Source organism: Macadamia integrifolia, unplaced genomic scaffold (assembly GCF_013358625.1).
Source record: "Macadamia integrifolia cultivar HAES 741 unplaced genomic scaffold, SCU_Mint_v3 scaffold1688, whole genome shotgun sequence".
In the NCBI taxonomy this organism is placed as follows: Eukaryota; Viridiplantae; Streptophyta; class Magnoliopsida; order Proteales; family Proteaceae; genus Macadamia; species Macadamia integrifolia.
Window position 1 is genome coordinate 172,940 of NW_024868311.1, and position 21,742 is coordinate 194,681.

Consider the following 21,742-nt stretch of genomic DNA (forward strand, 5'->3'; position numbering starts at 1 on the left):
AGTTATAATCCCACCATTAATCATATATAATTCTATGAAACTTGTTTTATAAAATGGTTGTGTTTGAGTAACATCCACCATTGGAAAAAAAAAAAAAAAAAAAGAAGAAGCTGAGATGGGCTTCCAAATTGAATTTCCCATGTTGCCTATTCAGGTGAGTACCCATCCGAAAGTACATTACTTATTCACCTAGATGATCAAACAATTCATCTTGTACCCACCTACATGACATAAAGTATGGGGCATGTAAAAGGGTTCGTAAAGAAGGGTGCAGGACTCATCCGTGTTCGGATGGTTAGGGCGAATTGAGGATTGTGTGGATAGGTGGACGGTTCTATGTTCGATTCTCCATCTGTGTATCTGCGATTTTAGTAAAGATTGTGGGTCCAGACACCTTGGTTATTATTAAAAAATAATAATAATCTTAATTGGACAACTTGTTTTCATGAATAGAAATAAGCGCCAAAAAGGAGGAGGAGAGATGTCAATATCACTAAATTGCAGGAGGGCCATACAAGAGGTACCCACGTTTCCAAGCCTTCCCAACTCTCCTATGGAATTCTTTTCTCTGAACAAATCTCTCCAGATCTTCCATTACCATCCGCTTGAGCTCCACATCCATCGCCAATGTATCAAAAGTTGCAGCGTGATCCAAGTTTATGGAAACCCATGCATCTGCAAAGTTGTCATATAGACCACTTTCGTTCACCGTGAAGAGCTTCAGTGTCTTATTCTCTCCTTTTGTGGACTTAGATTGCTCCAATATGTGAGTCAAGTAAGATTGCAACACCTTCTCTGTATTTCTTATGAAAACTGAGCTCGAAACCTTATTGGATTCAATTTTGGTGCAGACCAAACTCCATTTGAATTGAATACCATCGAAGGTATCGACCATCTCTTCATATTTTACCATGGCTACCTTGAGGCTTTTCTCCTTTTCGGATTTGCTAATTCTTAGTGTCTGGGTGTTGGGAGAGATCCTGTTGCCCAAGTAGATCTCTGCAGCTTCATAGACTTGATTGTTTGTCAGCTTATCAAATTCGTCGATGACAATAGTCAGTTCCGAGGAGAAAGAGTTGATGAGTCTCCGAAGGCCAGAGGAAACATAATCTTGGACCTGTTCAGGTAAGAAGTCCTGCAATATAGTCCGGACAAGCATCACCGAAGCTGCCACAGAAGCAGCCGTGGATAATATGGTTTGGACAGAGGGCATATTAGTAGAAGACATAGTCATCTTTCTTTTGGAGATCAGAGAAATGTTTGTATCTTGGAGAGAGAGGATGAAAATCTCATGTGCTGCACCTTCTGCCTCTATGGAGAAAAAAATATATGAATCGAAAGCTACGTTGGATCAGGTCTTGTATGAGAATGGTTATCCTTGATACCTGATTCATATATTGTTCTCTCTCTTCTCATAACAGGTTTTTATAGTTAGTAGAATTCATATGTGAATCAAACACTGTATGAGAATGATTCTCATATAAAGATCTGATCGGAACTCTTCTGATCAATTACCCAATATGACTTTACTGTTATACATAATGGGATTTTTTTTCTTTGGCGTTTTTGTCTTGTTGGAAGAGTCTTGACTTCAAAATTTCTTCAAGTAACTCCATATGAATAGAGATAAGTGTCTAATGCAGGGATTCACTTGCCGCATCAGTTCCAAGTGTCACAATGAAAGGGGGAGGGGGGGGGGAAATATTATTTTTCTCTCACATTGGTTATTTATTAATATTTTCTTACTTTTAACATGTGGTCTCATGTAGCTAATATCATAATTCTCCACATCACTATTAGGGTGGCATGCATATGCCTACTCACACTGACGTAGTGAGAAACCTTCGCCCCCACAATCACCCCACATCCCCCACCCAAAAAAAAAGAAAAAGAGAAACTTTCTTCCGAATTACATATACTCTATATACAGATCAGATGTTTCAAAGCTATCTAGCTATATACATGGATCTAGACATACCTAGATTCCAAGTTTCAAGTAATTAATTAAAAAAAAGTACGATGGTGGCCAGCTTTCACTTTTCTTGGGGGAGGGGGTTAATAGAAAGAAGGTCAAATTTGATGGCGACCAACAAAAAGAAATTTCTCTAATAAAGATTATGAATTTAGATTCATCCTAACTATGTTAAAAGTGCGATTTACGTCATATAGACTCTGAACCCATGGAGTGGTTTTCTTTAGAGCATGCATCTCTTGAACATTGGAATTCAAGGATTGTATACTTTCACTCCAGCGTGAATTTTATTATGAGAAGGATTTACCCACTTAGGCATGGATTTGTCAGGGTTTTTCTTGGAGGAGGGTGGAAGAATGCACAAGTGTGATGAAAGCAGAATTTCTTCCCATAAGTATAGGCATAGATTTTAAATTCAAAACTGGAATAATGCTCTAAAATAGAAGACAAATATGTTTTTACACCCATTTAATTGCATGTTACTTTCCACTCTCTACTTTTCTGCATTGCAAGTTGATGATTTGATTTATTTTTGGTACTTAAATATAGGAAAATCCTTATTAGTATGCCACTTGTTAAATTTGATTTTATTTTAACCATATGATTGAATATTTAGTACTGTCATCCCTTGGTCTTTCAATAATTCTGTTAAGCTGTGTTCATTTTGGTATAAAATTTTTAGCGAGGTGATATCATGGACAACATGCCTACCAATTTAAACTCCTACCAAATTATCATGTTTTTCAATTCTCCAGAATTTTATGTGTATATCATTTTGATAAGAAATTTTTAACAAGATGATACATGGACAAAATGCCTATCAATTTGGGGCTCCAATCAAATGACCATGTGTTAGTTAGAAAGAAAAAATGAAAGGGTTTTCGCCTCTAGATAATGCTATTGCAATACCCCACTACAATAATAATAATAATTACATACATCCTTGATGAGTTAAGCCTCCCTTGACTTTCCATCTAGTTTTGACATATGGCATAAATGACGATGTGGCAATCACCATGGTTGATTATAAAATTCAGGGTTTGGATTGACAATCATATTGCATAACCAAATTTAACTCTCTCTCTCTCTCTCTCTCTCTCTCTCTCTCTCTCTCTCTCTCTCTCTCTCTCTCTCTCTCTATATATATATATATATATATATACAACGTACACTGCTCCTTGATAGACCTAGATGTTTGGATGCTATCTTATGTCATTTTATTAGTCAACTCAAAGTGGGCTGAAACTTAGGTTTCATTTGACAATGTTTTGTTTTTTTCGTTTCGGTCATTTCACCCGTTTCTAAAAACATAAATCAAAATTTATGCCTATTTACAATTCTAGAAACGACTTTGACGAAATAAATTTGACTTATTTCGTCGTTTCTAAAAACGAATTTAAGAGAAAAAAAATGTTGTTGTGCCCAATAATTCTCTCAACTAATTAAACCTAAAAAGATGCAACCAAACCCTCTCTAACTTTTGGGCATCTGATGATAATATTAGGCTTTTTAGTGGTATTATGTATGCAAAAAATGTTTCAAGAAACAGGTTTATCAAACACAAAAAAATCCGTTTTTATTTTCAAAAACGTGAAAAGCCGTTTCTACTATCTCTAGATACATAAACAACAAAAACGTTATCAAACGGTGCCTTAATTGACATGTGAGGATCTATCATTTCACTAATTTTTTCGGTTTCCTTAATTTTTATATTGGTGAAAGTAGACTGGCGGATCTCATCATACTTTAGAGGAGTGAAAATTACAAAAAGCCCCTTGTTTGAGATCACATTGGTCACCGTGCTAGTGCAAGGACCACGCTTCCTGGCAGCAATCTCTTTTCTTACGAAAATATATAATTTGTTTTATAGGGAAAATATATAATTCACCACATTGCTTGTGTGCAATTTCAGGCCAATAAAAGGGAAGGATTTAGAGCCATATAACAAGGTGTTTTGATAGAGGAGGGAGAGTGTGGGGCCCACATTTTTGTGAGGAGGCGTGCAACGTAAGCTGCACATGTCACCATTGATTTGTTTCCGATTGAAGCATCAAGCAGAGCAACCAAGTTCTAGTTGACTAAGCCTCGTACTTGTCCTCCTCTTCTCTCTTCTCCGGTAGTACATGACTTCTAGTGCTTAACCTCGTCCTTAACTACCTTCCTAACTGACAAGTCAAAACTCTTTTCCCTTGTTTTGATATATTCTTATGGAGAAAAGTTTTCTAGTTTGATGACCAAATAGCTGACCCATCTTGTGTGGAGTCATCTCTATCAAACGAAGGCATCACAATTGTAATTTATATCTGATTAAGGCAATAAACATGCAGCCCTGCCAACAAAATGAAAATTAAAATAAGAAACACCTCCTCCAAGAGTGAACATAGAGAATTGAACAAGATTTACACGATTAAAAATTTGAGAGAATCAGGACCCAGCCTAGTGGAACTATTACTTGTAATAATCCCACGCATAATAGTTAGGTTTAGAGTAGAAGCATCAAATGGGAGGTCCACGTTAATGTTCAGAGGCAATTGATTTATTTATTTATTTTATTTTGAAGAGAGAAAAAAAGAAATAAGTAAAAGAATGAATGTGTCATGGTTCTTGCCCTTATCAATATATTAAATGAAAATACAGGAATAGCTAGAAGAAGCTATTAAACCATTTCTCTTCCTTAATGTTACATTTTCCGTCGTGCTGGTTAATTTCTTAAAAAATAATAATAATAATAATAATAATAATAATAATTCACCTATTTTTATTTCAGTTAATTTGGAGTACTCTTCAATTCCCTTTTTTTACTGGTCTGGTTCTCCTTTTTTGGTTTCATTAATGATCTTTGCTTCCTCACTTTCCTTGTTCTTAGACTGCAAGAATTCAAGGAGGCCCTTATGTGTAACTTCTAGATTCCCTCTCTTCATGAGCTCCTCAGCTACCATTGCAGGAGTGACCTCAACTTTCTGTATTAGCTCTTCAATCTCTGTGAAGAGTGGGTGATCATTAATCTGGAGATAATTAGAAGCAAGGAGCTTGAACCCACAAGGAGTGCAAAAGGACATGTTAATGTGCATGTCCATGCAACCAGGGCGAAGCAATGCATAGTCTAATCGGTTCTTGTGGTTGGTTGTAAACACAATGATCCGCTCATCCCCACAACTTGACCATAGGCCATCTATAAAATTTAGAAGCTTTGATAGGGTTAACTGTGTCTATGGAAGAGACAGGCAAAACAATAAAAATATCAGTCTTCAAACATTTATATATATATATTTATATATATATGTGGAAACTGAATTTAATAATAAATTAAGGATGATTTGGGAGGGATTTGTAAGATTATATCCATGTTTAGAGTAATGCTACAATTGGATATGCCAAAATAATTAAAGAATTATGTGTTGACTTTCAGTTAAATCTGAGATTATAATACTCAACTCATCTTAACTCAGTCTTATACGGGATCGACTAAATCTGAAATCATAATATATCACAAAATAAATTTTCTTTTAATTAATTAAAAAAGTCCATTGAAATATGCTTGAAAGGCAAGAAAGAGAAAAAAATAAAATAAAATAAAAATGTAAACAAGAGAGTCGACAGAGCTGGTTGCCTTGTTGTGAAGCTCTACCCTCACCTTGTCGGTCATGAAACTTCACTGTGCAGTCAATATCTTCCACAACTAGTAAGGATCGGTTTGCCATTGCTGTCAACAATCTCCTCAGTTCAGAGTTGCACCAGAGGTAACTGAGCTGCAAGTTGAGGTAATTGGCCATGGCAGCAATAAAGCTCGATTTACCTGTTCCATGAGGGCTATACAAGAGGTAACCACGTTTCCAAGCCTTTCCAACTCTCCTATAGAACTCTTTCCTCTGAACAAATCTCTCCAGATCTTCTATTACCATCCTCTTGAGCTCCACATCCATCGCCAATGTATCAAAAGTTGCAGGGTGATCCAGGTATATGGAAATCCATGCATCTTGCGAGTTGTCAAGTTCGTTCACAGTGAAGAGCTTCACTGTCTTATTCTCTTCTTTCACGGAATTGGATTGCTCCAATATGTAGGGCAAATAAGATTGTAACACCTTCTCTTTGTATTTCTTATGAAAACTGAGCTCGAATGACCGGATTTCTGTTCGAAAGGAGGAATTTATGTTTCGTGGGTCGTGGAAAACCTTGGATTCGATTTGGGTGCAAACCAAACTCCATTTGAATTGAATACCATCAAAGGTATCAACTATCTCTTCATTTCTTCCCATTGCGACCTTGAGGCTCTTCTCCTCTTCGGATTTGATAATTCTTAGTGTTTGGGTGTTGGGAGAGCTCATGTTGCCCAAGTAGATCTCTGCAGCCTCGTAGACTTTATTGTTTGTGAGCTCATCAAATTCCTCGATGATAATAGTGAGTTGGGAGGAGAAATGGTTGATGAATCTCCGAAGTCTAGAGAAGATATAATCTTGCACCTCATGAGGAATGAAATCATGCAATATAGTCCGGATGAGCATTGCCGAAGCTCCCAGAGAGGCTGCCATGGATAATATGTTTTTGGCAGAGGGCATGTTAGTGCAAGAAATAGTCATCTTTCTTGTGGGGATCAGAGAAACGTTTGTGCGTTGGAGAGAGAAGAGTGAAAATCTCTTGTGCGGCACCTTCTGCCTTTATAGAGAGAAAACAACAATGGAACTTGCTCAATACTCAATCTATATATGACTGTTTCCTGCTAAAAAAAAATAGATCTTCATTTTTAAATGCGTCTATAATATAGAGAAAGACAAGAAAACCCATATGTAAATAGATCTATCTTAGCACCATTTGACAACATTCCATTTCTATCGTTTCTGCGTTTTCTTGTTCCCATAAATGGAGAAACAGCTTAAAAAGCGTTTGATAAAGTTGTTCCGTTTTACTCGTTTCTAGAAACATAAATCAAAATTTATGCCTATTTACAATTCTAGAAACCACTTTGATGAAACAAGTCGGACTTGGTTCGTCGTTTCTAGAAACGAATTTGAGAGGAAAAAAGGTTGTTGTGCCCCGATAAATCTCTCAACTATTTAAACTTAAAAAGAGGCAACTGAACCCTCTCTCCCTTTTAGGCATCCGATGATACTATTGGGGTTTTTAGTGACATTCTGTCGACAAAAAATGTTTCGAGAAACAGGTTTATCAAACACCAAAAAATATGTTTTTGTTTCCGGAAACAAGCCAATTCTACTGTTTCTAGACACAGAAACATCAGAAATGTTATCAAACGCTGCCTAAGTGACCAATGGTATTGGAGCAAAAATGCTAGTGTTAAAATTAAATATGACAAAAAAAAAAAAAATGGTGTACCTGGTGCATGAGGCTCCGTATGTGCAAAGTCGGAGGGCGGGGGATGAGAACTACGTAGCCTTACCATGAGAATGTCAAGAGACTGTTTCAACCGCTTGACCAACATGTCGCAACAATCGTACCTTAAATATGACCCTCTTGTAAAAAATAATAAGGGCAAGGAAACTTGATAGTGTAGCATTCTCACTTCTTGTGCTCAAAAACAACTTGGCGTGAAAAAACACAATGCATACAAGGGTAGCGGGGTCTTTTCACATCCAGTTGTGTCTGGACGTTAAGAACACTAGATTGATAGGATTCTTTTCTCCAAAAAATTAAATATGATCCACTTTTTGTTTTTTTGAGATACCAATACTTAATTGATCTCTGGTTCCCAAGGTACAACATAAGATTTTGACCATTAAGGCAGCCAAGGTCACTAGTATATGATCCATCTATTGTTGTACAATATCTTGTATTCCGTCGTAGTTTAATATAAAGAGTACTGGTGCAGGCCCCCTTTCGAATTTTTATTTGGTACTCATTTATTAAGGGCAATTTTGTACTTTCTGATAGTAGGGTTTTTCACTATATATTTGTAGCATAGTTTACTTTCTCCGTAAGCAATTCTGAGAGGCGTGAGGACGAGCTTTGTAACCCTATTCTCCATTGATAATGAAGCATGATCTCATCTCACCAAGGACGTAGGCAATCATGCTGAACCTCTTAAATCAATGTGTATTGCTTGTTCTTGTTTTTCCATTGCTTTTTACATCGTAGTTAGGATACGTTTCTACATCACCTAGTTTCCCATTACCAATAGCAAAGGAGGTATTCCTTCATCAAAACCTATAAAGTGATGATGACCCTAATTTAAAGTACTTAAAAGAATGAATGATGGTGATAAACTTCCATTAAAAAAATGGTGGGACCAATAAACACACCTTCAATGTTCGATCTACTAAGAGTATGGATTTATAATTATCCAATTACTTTAATTATAATAATTATTATTATTTTTCAGTTTGGTCCAAAGAGACTTGAACTCATGAGTCATGACCTCTTACTTTTGAGGTGTTAGTGTTTGCCACCTAAACAACCCCCTTGGGGTATTATTGTTATTATTATTATGATGGGAAAAGAGAGAGATAAACACATGTGAGCATTAGCATATACAACTCTCCGATAAAAATACTTTTCGCAATACCCAAATATCTTTCTTTCCCACCTGAAATTTGTTATCATGGGCTAGGTTAGGGGGGGGTTTTCTTTAGCCAGACATATGTAACCGTGGGCTGCACATGGCCTACTTAAGTCCAGCCCAAGTATGCACGGCCTGCTTGCATCTCCATTAAAGCTCCTATTTGAATAAGGCGCATGCAACCTACAAGCATGCTCCGTGTCAAAGCATACTAAAGCACAACAGTATTATACGGTCAGCTAGACCACTGGAAAAGAATGGTCTATTATTAGTGGTTATTTGGTCTACGATCAGTTAGGTCGTGAATCAAGCAAGCACTTGGGCAGAGAATACCTCATATACTAGCACATGCTTCGGCTAGGGCATGAATCTAGCAAGCAATTAGGCAGAGACTACCTCATAACTATCACATGCTTCGGCTAGGGCATGAATCTAACAAGCACTTGGGCAGAGAACACCTAATACACTAGCACCGTTGGTGCTAGCACATGCTATAGCTTTTCAATTTGGTTCTAGAGAACGCTTGACTCTCTTATGGATGAAATGACTGACTTGCTTGTTCTATCCAGCTAGTGGTCGTATATATACTCATGACCTCTAAGTTGTGAGGTGCTGGTCCTTAACAGCTAAGCTATTCCCTTGGGGTTTATAAATCTAATTTATATAGAGATAGGCATTTTCTTGATGGGGCGTTAAAAAAAACAACGGTTCAAGACCCAACAAGTGGGGGAGCAAGTGAAGACGCATGGTAGGGCACCACAACATGTTAGCTTGAGGCTCGTAACCAACGTTACGGTGATTGTAGATCACAAGTAAAAACAATGAGCAAGAAAATCCCAAACCTAGTAGTGGTGCGCTTACGCACTATAGCCTTCTTCTCTAGCTTCACTGCCTTCATTTCCCGGCTAGTTTTCTTCACTGCCTAGGAATTGAATGAACCAAGTTTACTTATACAAGAGTGAGGTTTAGAACACAACAAGAAACTTCCTACTTTTGATGTTCCATGATTCTACTACTTTAGAAGCTAAGAAGAAGGATATGGGTCGCTAGATCAGAAAAACGATAATGAGAAATTCATCTTTCTCACAAAGACGAGAAAATGTGTTGATAGTAAGCCCTTCCTAGGCCATGGAGCCTCCAGAACTAGGGGATGGTGATCAACCATTGACTTTCGAGATTCATATTAATTTATTAATTTTCATGACCTATTATTTGGTAAAGTACTCACTCTAATGAGAGGCAACAGCGGGGACTAGGTTGAGTGATATGAGTACTAACACATGTGAGGATAATTGGTTGAATTAGTTTATGAAATTTGACATTGACTTATCCAACCATAGACCTATCAGTATAATCACTTCATTCTGCCTTATGGTTAAAATTGGCATGCCAACCGAAGTGAACTTATTAGGTCAATCCCCAGAAAGCTACATTTGCCTAACAAATAGGACCAAACCATAAGAAATTTAGGGAGTTTTATCCATTTTGTGGAAATTTTTGAAAAATTCAGACATTGATTAGAATTTGACCTTATTTTTTTTCCTTTTTGGTGGGTAATTTTTTTAAGGCCCTTGTTAAGAGATAACAATTATTAGGAACAACATCCACTTTGATCCTGGCTCCTACGAACCCAACCTCCCAAACTTACACCTGGGAGATTCAGACCATGGAACAACTTTGATTCCTGCAACATTACATTTTGGGTTGGTTCGGACCCAAAGTCTGAAACCCAACTCTATTCTGTTACTTAAGTTCATGAGAAACTAAGCGCCAGGGGAAGAGTGAGGCCAGGTCATTGGATTAAATCAGGCCAGTTGCCATGCTCTAAATCTTAGCCCAAGTCCAAGTCAAGATGGACAAACTTAAATAACAGTTGGGCCTTGATTGCCCATGAAAAAGGACTGTGATATGAGCATAAGACCCCTTTGAATTTTGAACAGAAAGGATCCCAAATTTCTGTTTAGAAGTCGAATAAGATCACTTTGAATTTTGAATAGAAGGGGTCCCCAATTCATGTTGGATAGAAGTCAGAACCAAACCCCTATCAGCCATTAGGTCTTTCATTAGAGTTCAGTTTTTAAAGGTCCCATTAATTGGACTAAGACCCACCTCTCTCCTTCAGGAGTGATTTCATCTTTCAAGTTCCTATTGATACTATGCATTGTTGAGATTTTAGGTCAAACAGTGCAACCATCTTTGAAATTACGTACAACCACTCTGATGTAACTCAAATCGAAAATATAAAATAAGACAGAAAATGAAAAAGGGTTTTATCGCAAATAGTTTCCCTGCACCCATGGTGAATAGGAACTCATTCACAATGGGGTATCCAGGCCGCTCGAGGGGGCTAAGGGGTGTGCGCAGGGTCTCCTCTTGGTCCACTCGGAGAATTTACTGTGTGGCTCTGGAAAACTTTGTCCATAATTTTATGTACCAATTATGTTATTGGCCGGCTGAAGGCGACGGAACTTTTTTTTTTCTAAAAATTTCTCTTGTTTTCGATTGGGTGTAAATTGTGTCAGATTTGAATTGGTTGCTTCCCCCTCTCCCTCTTTGAAGTGGCCTTCGTTCATTTTTTCAAGGTCCTCCTCCTATTCTCTTAAGGATTATGTCTTGCCCTTTAGGTGATGTCTCTTATACTTGAATTATCTGGGGAAAGATTTGAAATTTCGCAATAGATATGTCTTTGATTAATTTTTATAGCAAATTATCAATTGGCATCAACTGGCTTGTTGTCTTTGGACAAGCAATTTTGTCCTTGAACTCCTCTGTACCTTGTATGCTATGTCTAGTTTGTTTTACATGTCGTTGATTCGTAAGATATTCTCTTCTTGATTCCTTCCTAATTTCTTCAGCTTTTCCCCCACTTATTGTATCATCTTTCTTTATTATTTGATGTTTCTTCGTTTAACATTTTCGCGTGCTTCGATTTTATCAATTACGAGAGTTAATATGTGAAAATGAGTTTAGGATCTGATTCAACTCACAGATTGAGGATTATTTTAAACCTTTTTTTTTTGGGCAGGAATAGTTATAATTATTTTTCTTCGACAATGAATTATGGTTGCAATAGTTACCCTAATTCCATCTTATCTATCATCGTCTATAAGTTTGAATCTAAAAGAAATTCTGGATATTATTGATAAAATTTTGTCTATGAATTCTTCGTTTATAGCATGATTTAAATGACAGATGAGTTGTTACAGTATTCCAATGATGTTGGGTCCGAAACTTATTTTCTGAGATTTTGTAAGTTTACATGACTAATAACCGTTGGATCCTATTAAAAAAAATATATATATAACTAATAATTAATTGTTGGATTTCTCCTAGAAAAGAATCAGCAGGATGTATCAATCTTTACGAGGCCGAGATATGTGATTTGCGAACTGTGACGTTGTGAGAGCATGTAATTATTCAATTCATTTTTTTGCATTTCTACCCCCATTACTTATAAAAGTTATACAAGGGGTAGCCAGGTTGGCAATGGACCTTTGCCTCGGGAGTGTGTAGTTCTGGTCAGTTTGACTCCTCTTAGCTCGTTGGGGTCACTCACACAGAGGTATTTATTGTTCTCCACTTCTTTCAGTTAAAGTTGAATGATTCTGGTATGACACGATTCATATGGTTGTAGGGTTAATATAAGCCCACGGGACTAGCAATATAGATCATTTGTTTGAAAGCCACCCAATAACTTTTTTAATATATTCATATATTCAGGTGTGATTAAATTGTTCTGTTCATATAGCATATTGATTGTGAGCAATGGAAAGGTAATTGAGGGAAGAAACTGGATGTAATTAAATTGTTTTGTTTGATATCAATTATTATCTAAACTTATTGAAACGATGGAGATTTTCAGAGAAAGTACCAAATAAATAAATAAATAAATAAAATAAAAAACTTCGAAAATATTATATGAATCAATGAGTTAAAAAATTCAAAGTTCCACTAAAAAAGAAAAATAGGAAAATTTAACAATAAATGTCCAATGGAAGTTAGTGAATGACACGTGCCAAAATAGAAGATCCAAAATTTTTGAAGCATTATGTACTTTTCTATTTTTATGGCACTCAATTGGATTTCTTTTTTTTTCGATCAGGTTTTCCTTCACCGATGGTGAAGCAAGAATCTCTTCATTTATGGGCTTCAGTATTTAATGAGACTATAAGAACAATACCAACAAAGGATATTTCTGACATTAAAATACAAGAGGAAGGCGGTCATGGCATTTTATGACAGAATTATCTTCACCCACCCACAATGAAAAAAAAAAAAAATCTTATTTTCTTCTTAATAGTGGGACTTCAAATATCAGACTTGTTAGCCAATATATGTCCCAAGGGTTATGTCATAATGGTTACAAATAATGGTGGAATTTCAAATGTATGGTTTCCATTGGGTCATCGAATCACCTTATGTTCCAGAAATTCGACAAAACATCGGACCCCTTTTTGACAGATTACACCATCACACCCAACAACTACCCACTAACATTCTCACAACCCTTTTTCCACGAAAGACTGAAAGCCACACTTCCATTGAAAATGTCAAAAAATTGACTCAACTTTATGATATCTTATGTTTCTTGATGAAAATATTTTATGAGATAGAACAAAGAAGACGCAAGGAAAATGATCTTCCAAATGCTAGAAAGAAGCTTAGTGCTGGTTTCTTTCATGTTGGCCTGTATTTTCTTTCCTACATGTATTATTATTCATTGACCTGAAAAGAGCACAAATGGAATACTTTATTCTTCGCAATACATATCAATCTGTTCCTTTTTATCTTATTGGAAGCCCCTGAGACATGTAGAGGCTTTACAAATTTCTTATATCTCATTCATAATGATTGCCTCAGGGCAGAGATGAAGAGTCTAGTAGAAAGAAAAAATAGAATCACACCCTCAAACATTATTAAGCATTTTCCCCAGATTCTGATTGCTATAATTTTCATGATCATTTGATTTAAAGAAAGAGAAATTCCACAACAGGGTTTGAGGACGCTTGCACCAATCTCCTGCCAAGATAATTGTTATGTGAGGAAAAAAAACATAAAAAGATCTTTAAATGTTTGACTAGGGCTCAACTCCATCATCTGGGAAATGATAGGTTAGGTAGCTGTTGGAAAAATTGGATTGAATTTTACTTGATTGTTAAATAATCAGCCTAGCATGTATTCATTAGATTTGACTATTTCATTTGGGTGATCATATTTGCAAGAATTTTCATATAAATAAATAGCCAAGCTAACGGTTAGAATGGCAGCTTTCTATTTTTACTACTTTTTTTCTCTTCAGATCAATGTTTTGATTTTTGAATCCATATATTACCACCACATAGATTATAACTAATTAAAAATTGCCTCTTTTTGTTTCTCATTAGGTCTAGTTTCACTTCCAAAAATTTATGTTAAGCACCGCAAGCACTTTAATCGTGCGTGTATGAGACTAGTAATAAAAGAAGAAGATACTACTAGCTTGGGGAGATAGGAAGCTATTATGGCCTAAAACCGAACATGAAAATACAAACATGTAACCATTTTTTTTTTTTGGATAGAATATCATAAAGAATGTATTAAGAAAGAAATAGAAGAGGAGATACAAAATTAACTATGCCCAAACAAATACAGAATACAAAGAGAAAGAGGATCCTCACCTTCGGCATTGCAATCAACAGGGAGAACCCAAACTCACTAAATAGAAAGAAACTTAACTTAAAATAAAAGAGGATACACTTTATATATTATGGTACAATACTAAAATCTCATTTATTCTAATGCTTAACATTCATTCATTTTCTTCTGTTGTGGTGTTTCTTCTTTAATCCTTTCTTCTGCTTAGATCCTTTGATTCTGAAAATACATCCAAAGTATTGGTTGTTTCTCCAAAACAATTGTTGTCCTGCAACCAATCCAATTATTAAACCAGAGCAATACCCAGCTACGACAAATTTCCAATCAAGTAGACTTGTTGAATCATCATTTTGTTGGGACGTTGATGCTGGAGGTAATGCTTTCTCAGTTATTCCACACTTCCTTGACAAAGGCAACCCACATAGACCTGCATTTCCCTCATAGGAAGCATTTGAAAATGTGTCAAATTGGCTCCCTTGTGGTATACCTCCTACGAGATTATTATATGATACATTCAAGATTGAAAGGAAGGTCAAACTTGTCAATTGCCTTGGGATTTTTCCTGAAAGTTTGTTTCTTGAAAGATCTAATGATTCAAGTTCGCTTAGATTCCCCAAGGAAAATGGAATTTGACCTGTGAGGCTATTTCCTGACAAGTTGAGGACCTTAAGTGCTTTTAAATTGCCCAAAGCATCTGGAATCTCTCCTTTGAAGTTGTTGTTGGATAGATCTATGGTGATGAGGGTGGTTAAAATTCCTGGCATTTCCAAGTATAGTCCCTTGAACGTAATAGCAACTGTGTCTTGATAGTAATCATAGGGATTAGACTTTGCTTGGAAGTAGAGGTAATTCAAATCTGAATTGTTCTCAACAATCATCATTGCCCTCCAATGAAGAATATATTGCCATGGTAAGTTTCCCATAAAAGCATTGAAAGAGAGGTCAATGACATGTAGATTTGGGAAGGGAGAATCAACATGGGAAATTTGTCCAATGAAACCACCAAAGTTGTTAGATCTCATGACAAGAACCTGCAATTCAGAGAGATTTTCAAACCAATATGGAAAGGTACCATTCAACTGGTTGTACCCAATATCTAACACCTTCAGCTCCTTGCAGTTGCCCAATGATCTTGGAACTTTCCCTTGAAGTGCATTGTTATTGAGCTTGAGTGTATGTAGAATGCATCCATTTTTGAAAGTAGGAGGGATTGGTCCATATAATTTGTTGCTCTCTAAATTTAGTACCTCCAAATTGGTGCTACTGGCAAGGCATGTTGGAATGGTGCCACTCAACTGGTTATTGGATAAATCCAAAATATCTAGATTCCTTACATTGCAGATTGACAAAGGGATTTTTCCAGTTAATTTGTTATCTGAAATGGAAAAGTAGAAACTGGCTTTAGAGAGAAGGGATGTGAGATTCCCTAAGATTGGAGACACAAACTGATCACTGTTAGATTGATTGAATGTCTGTGAAGAGCATGGAGCTGTTGAAAGATAGTCTTGTATTTTGTTTGAGTCAAGATCAAGATACTCAATGTTGAAGGAGTGACTATTAGGTGGTAATGGCAATTCCAGACCTGTCAAGGAGTTATTAGAAAGGTCTAGATATGACAAATTCTGAAATTGCCATATCCATTTGGGTATTGCACCATCAATTCTATTACTAGAGAAACTTAAATGACGCAATGACTTGAGGTCCCTAAAGAAGTCTGGGAATTTGCTAATTCTATTGGAAGAAAGGTATAGCCAATTCAATTCCTTTTGGTTCCAGAGGAATTCTGGGATTTGACTAATATTGCAAGATGTCATCTCCAATCCCCGAATTCGACTAGTGTTGACAAAGTTGTGGCGGCCATCGTAGGAATGATTTGTATCTTCTACCATGTGGCCAAAGTCATTAAATGAAAGGTCCACAAACAGAGGTGTTGCTTTACTTTTGGAAAGTACATGTGGACTAGAAAAAGAAGAAATGTTGTGATTAGGCTCCTCATTTATTATGAGCCCACTGAATTGATTACCAGACAAGTCCAGAAAACTCAATAGTGGGAGTGAGTGTGAAAACAAATAAGAATAGATTGGCCCTTGGAGTAAATTGTCCCCCAACCGTAAATACTCAAGATTGGGAAAGCTACCCCTGAAAAAGGAAGGAATTTGACCACTGAGATTATTCACTATGAGATCTAAACTTGTAAGGCTGGTAAGGTTTGCAAGAGAAGGTGGGATTGGTCCAGACAAGTTGCAACCCCAGAGATGTAATTCCTTCAAAAACTTGAGATTCCCAATTGAACTTGGAAACTTCCGTTGGAATTTCGTGCTGCTAGCATCCAGATATTGAAGAGAACTGTTGTTGACTTGGGGAAATTCAGGCAACTGAACTGAGAGGAGAGGATTAACAGATAAGTCAATCTGTATCAGGTTAGGTTGAAGGAAAACATTGCTCGGAAAATCTCCATGGAATCCACATCGGTAGAGACTAAGGACAGTCAAAGAAGTGAGGTTCACCAAATAACTTGGTATTGTGGAAGAGAGATTTTGGTTTAAGTCAAGGTAGAGCTCCGAGAGGAAACGAAGGCCTGAGATGGATGCATCCAAGGGGTCTGTAAGTGAACAATTCATCATCGATAGCACATGAAGATTAGGGAGTGCGGATGACAAGTGACGACACCAATCTCTATTTTTTTGAGCTGATAAGTCCACCCCATCAAGACGCAATTCTCTCAACCTAGATAGGTTTTGAACAAATGCTCTCAAATTAGGGATTTCAAGTTGGGAAATACTATTATAATTGTTGTTAGAGAGGTCAAGGAAAACCAACTTGGTCAGTTGTGAGATTTCAGATGGGATTTGGCCCCCAAAATTGTTCGAAGAAAGATCAAGAGAAACCAAATCTGTGAGTTGTGCTATCTGTGATGGAATTTGTCCAGAAAAAGAGTTACCAGAAAAGCTGAGATGTGTTAACCTGGAGAGTTTATCAAACCCGGATGGAGCAAAGTAGTCGAATTGATTCCAAGAGAGGTTAAGCATTCGAAGGTGACGAAGATGAAAGAGGGTGCTATTGGAGTGGATAGAACCATTGAGTGATGAATCAGGGAGGTCAAGGCCAACTACATGACCAGTGGTGCCATTGCAAGTGATGCCTTCCCAGTAGCAGCAATCAGTATTGGGCTTATTCCAGGACTCGAGAGGATGGTAGTAATCTGAATATGAATTGACAGCATAGTGCTTTTGCTTAAATTGTAGCAGAGCAAACTTCTCATCGTGAAGACATAATTGGGCAGAAGGAGAAGAAAGGAAACAAGTTTGAAACGAAAACAAGAAGACGATGAGGAAACACCACCATGACATATTTCTATACCTTCAAAATAACTAAAGGAGGGATGATTTTGAGGTACAAGCGTACAACTTAGACGCTGGTTTGTGTAATGATTGATGAGAGCCTTCGTATTTATAGACACGAGATATTGAGAAAGGATAAGAGGACCCTATAGGACTTTAATTTTAAGACCCTTTTTTTTTTTTTTTTTAAATAAGAATTTTTAAAGTCCCTTAAAAGGCATCAAACAGGAGACTTGACCAAAGCTTATCTGTATTGTGCCCGTTGAGCTTCTATGCATGTGCATATTTGATAAATCACACTATTATATTTATGGTCCATTTTCCATAAAGGGTTCCAATTATGCAGATTACATGACTGGTAGTATTAAGGCTAAAAAGTCACTCTTGTGACTTTGACTAAGGAACATAAGTGGCAATTGCATAATGATTTGAATTATTCAAATAAAAAATTGTCCTATCCACAATATATTTTCCATGGAGTGGCCCAACGGAGGTGATGTCATGTGGACTAAGGTTAAAGATAATGTTGAAGAAATTAATGCAATCAACTCATATATGTGCATTTTTTTCTGTCACTTATTGTTCTATTTTTTATCTATTTTCCATGGAGCCGACGATGATAATTACTCATGCTCCATTTTCTATGGAGAGGCCCAAAGATGGCAATTACGCGATGGGTCCTATGGACTAAATTAAAGCTAAGAATAATCTTAAAGAAATCCATGCATCTATCCGCTCAGGGGTGACTTTGACTTTCGTTAAGGATGTGAAGACGTGGTAGTTTATTGGGTATGTTGGTTAATGGATCCTTGAGTGATGGGCTAAGAAACTTAGCGATGAAACATGAAATCAAAATTATTGTTGGTGGTTTAGGTACTTTAATCTGAATTTTTTTCTCTTAAGAAATTACATCTGAGCCTCTGAGGTATCCATCTTTTAAGAAAAGTATGTTTGGAGTATCTCAGAGATATGGCCGAATTGTTGATAAAATACCAGAATTATTGGAATATGTAGATTCTAGGGCTTTTTTAGACCGATTTAAGTCTATTCTAGTCGGAATTGAATTGGAATCGACATTGAGCATTTATATCATCAATTACGCGTGTTATTTTCCCTAATAAATTACTTGGGCTTGGTTTGGCTTACATAATTTTGTAGGTTTATTTATAAAAGGAAAAAAATAGGAGGCCTAAATATTAGGAGTTAAGGTGGAAATAGTCTCTCTCCGTATAGTGGGACTAAGACTGCATACATTATGATCCTCCCTAGACCCTACAATGAAAGGAGTCTCATGCACTGAGTTTATCTTCTTATCCTTTAGAATTAAAGTTTTTAAGACCCAGTTTCTCTCTCCAAATTACAATATTAAACTACAAAAGTTATTTATGTCTTATTTTTATTTATAACTACTATGCAAATTTCCTTTTATGCGTTAAATCTGAATATCTAATTTCAAATTAGGATTTCTTGTGCTTGTAATGCTTTAGGAAGTCATGGAATTTGAGAATGAATTCTTGTGGCACATGGGGGAGTTAATAAGGAAGGTTCATTTTGTTAAAGGAGTATACTTGTGGAAGTTCCTCGATGGTGACTATTCCTGGTCCATATTCATGGGGAGGCCCAATGATGGTGAGGTCATATGGACTAATACTAAGGAGAATCTTGAAGAAATTAAAATTCAACAAATGATGTGTGTGCATTTTTTTTTTTTTTTTAAATCACATTATTCTATTCATAGTCCATTCTACCTATCAAAATAAAATAAAAAATAAAACTTATACTCCATTTTCCATGGAAAAGCCATATGATGTTGATAAAATGGCGGGTCTTATGGGTTAAATTAAAGCTAAGGAGAAATTAATACCCTATGATGTTGACAAAATGACGGGTCTTATGGGTTAAATTAAAGTTGAGAAGAAATTAATACCCTATGATGTTGATAACATGATGGGTGATTTTGATTTCAACTCAAACTTTCATTTTCATTACAGAGTTGAATATTTGGATTATTGTGAGGAATGGGAAAGATGAGGCAAAGAGTGGTTATGGTTAAACTAAGGATCATAGGTGGATATTATTACTTTGGTTTATTTAAATTCTCTAGCTTGTTAAGATTCTTATGACTTGGATTTAAAGTCTCTAGCTTGTTACTTTGGTTTCTTCCACTTCTTCGTTTGTTAAGATTCTTATAACTTGGATTTATATCTGAATTTATGAGATTCAAGAGAAAAATATCAATCTTTTTTCCTTACTTGGGATTTATGAGTAATTTATGTTTTATTACTGAGATTTTTTTTTTTTCTTTTTCTTCTTTCAAACCACAGACCATTCTATTCATGAGATCCATTTTCAATGGAAAAGCTCAACGATGGTTATTGCATAACGGGTCTTATGGGCTAAGACTAAAGAGTAACTTGAATGAAATTATTGCATCCACTCCACTCCGCTCACTAGCGACTTGAGTTTTGATTTCATTATTCATTTCAAATCACTTTCTATTCCTTCATAATCCCGTTTTCTATGGAGGCTCAATGATGATGACTTGCATGACGGGTCTTATGGGCTAAGGCTAAAGAGATTTTCGGAGGAATCAATGCATCACCTATGTATCTTTCCTACGTTCCAAAAACGTTGAGCCCTCTTGGGGCCCATTCTAACCCTTCTTCGAGTCTGTACCTTGACTTCCATGTGAGTCACTTGTATGGCACCTAGAAGCTCCCTTGCACAAAAAATAAGATTTAAATAATAGTAAGAAATGGAAACGTTGAGGCCCAGGCAAGTGTGCTAATAAAGGGAAAAGAATGGGCATGCTGTCATGTTGCCTTGGAAATAGGGGTGTCAAAACTTAGTCGAAATAGATAAAATCGATCGAGATTGACCGATAAAATTCAAATTGAACCAAATCAATCCTTAATGGATTGGTTTTGGATTGAGGTATGTTGGGACCGGTTGAAAATCGATCCAAACCGAATCGCCCAATAACCAAAGCGAATGAAACCGATAAAAAAAAAAGATTATGAGATTATAAATTGGTGAATTGACTATCCATTTTTTATAATATTAGTGAGAAAATTTTAATTGTAAGGGGAATTGTTAGAGATCATTGAATATAGTTATGAATTGAGAAATTGATTTGTAAATTGTAATAATGATTCCATTGATTTCCTTGTTCATTATACCAACTAGATGGATAGTTAAATGAATGATTCAATAATAGGGCTCCTTTTGTAATTTTAATATTAGTTATCTCCTTAGTAATTTGTTATCCATTGGTTTCAATATTAATTATCTTTCCGTTACAACGATAAACCATGATTTAGTCATAAATTTAAAGTGTTTTTTTGGTCAAATCTTGTTACTATACGTTATGAATGTAAGATTTCATTATGATTCAAGTCCAATAATAATCCAAACTAAACCGGTATTAACCCGGTGTTGAAAACTGAAATAAACAAAAATTAACCGAAATTAACCAAAACCAAACCAGACCGATTGACACCCCTACCTGGGAAAAGGTATGCTAGCGAATATTGATCATCAGATTAAACAAGTTGAATCTTGTCTTTTATTTAATGAATTAAAATACAATATGTATCCAAACTAGGGGTGTCAATTGAATGGTTCGGTTTTTGTTTCGGTAGGGTTGAATCGGTTTCGGTCTAGGAATGAGGAAGACCAAAACCAATTCGTTAAGGAACTTCGGTTTTCGATCGTTTTGGGTTCGGTCCGATTTGGTTTCGATTTATTTCGATTTTTTTAATATTTGGTTAATATCGGTTTAGATCGATTTATTATGGTTCATTTATTATTAGGCTTGAACCATAATAAATCTTACATTCATAACTTATAGTGGCAAGATTTGACTAAAAAAAAAAAAGCTTTAAATTTATGATTAAATCATGGTTTATTATTGTAAGGGAAAGATAACTAATATTGAAATCAATGGATAACAAATTACTGAGAAGATAACTAATATTGAAATATAAAAAATGAACCCTATTATCCAATCAATCATTTAACTTTTCAACTAGTTTTCTATAGTGAACAAAAAAATCAATGGAAGCATTGTTATAATTTACAAATCAATTTCTCTATTTATAACCTAATATTCAATGATTTGTAACAATTCCCCTTACAATAAATTTTTTTTATCACTCATATTGTGAAAAATTGATAGTCAATTCACCAATTTATAATCTCATAATCATTTACTTTTTTATCGGTTTCATTCGGTTTCGTTTCGATTTGGCTATTGGTCAATTCAGTTTGGACCAGTTTTTAACC

At 35.9% G+C, this 21,742-nt stretch overlaps 3 protein-coding genes across 3 annotated transcripts in view; all 3 read right to left on the bottom strand.

The window, feature by feature from the left end:
- LOC122064590 (protein HYPER-SENSITIVITY-RELATED 4-like) overlaps positions 1 to 1,291 on the bottom strand; it is a 2,078-nt gene extending 787 nt beyond the window's left edge. Inside the window, exon 1 of the mRNA XM_042628317.1 lies at positions 503 to 1,291. Within this exon, the coding sequence (XP_042484251.1) occupies positions 503 to 1,234 (732 nt within the window). The 5' untranslated portion in view covers positions 1,235 to 1,291. The remainder of the gene's footprint in view (positions 1 to 502) is intronic.
- Positions 1,292 to 4,770: 3,479 nt separating this feature from the next.
- Positions 4,771 to 6,549, bottom strand: LOC122064591 (AAA-ATPase At3g50940-like). Its single transcript, XM_042628318.1, has 2 exons — positions 5,583 to 6,549; positions 4,771 to 5,183 (listed from the first exon to the last, which is right to left on the bottom strand). Exons 1-2 carry the CDS (start codon positions 6,547 to 6,549, stop codon positions 4,771 to 4,773), a joined length of 1,380 nt encoding a protein of 459 aa, XP_042484252.1.
- Positions 6,550 to 14,275: 7,726 nt separating this feature from the next.
- Positions 14,276 to 17,467, bottom strand: LOC122064592 (receptor like protein 22-like). Its single transcript, XM_042628319.1, has one exon. The coding sequence runs from the start codon at positions 17,465 to 17,467 to the stop codon at positions 14,276 to 14,278; it is 3,192 nt and encodes a 1,063-aa protein (XP_042484253.1).
- Between the last annotated feature and the right edge of the window lie 4,275 nt (positions 17,468 to 21,742).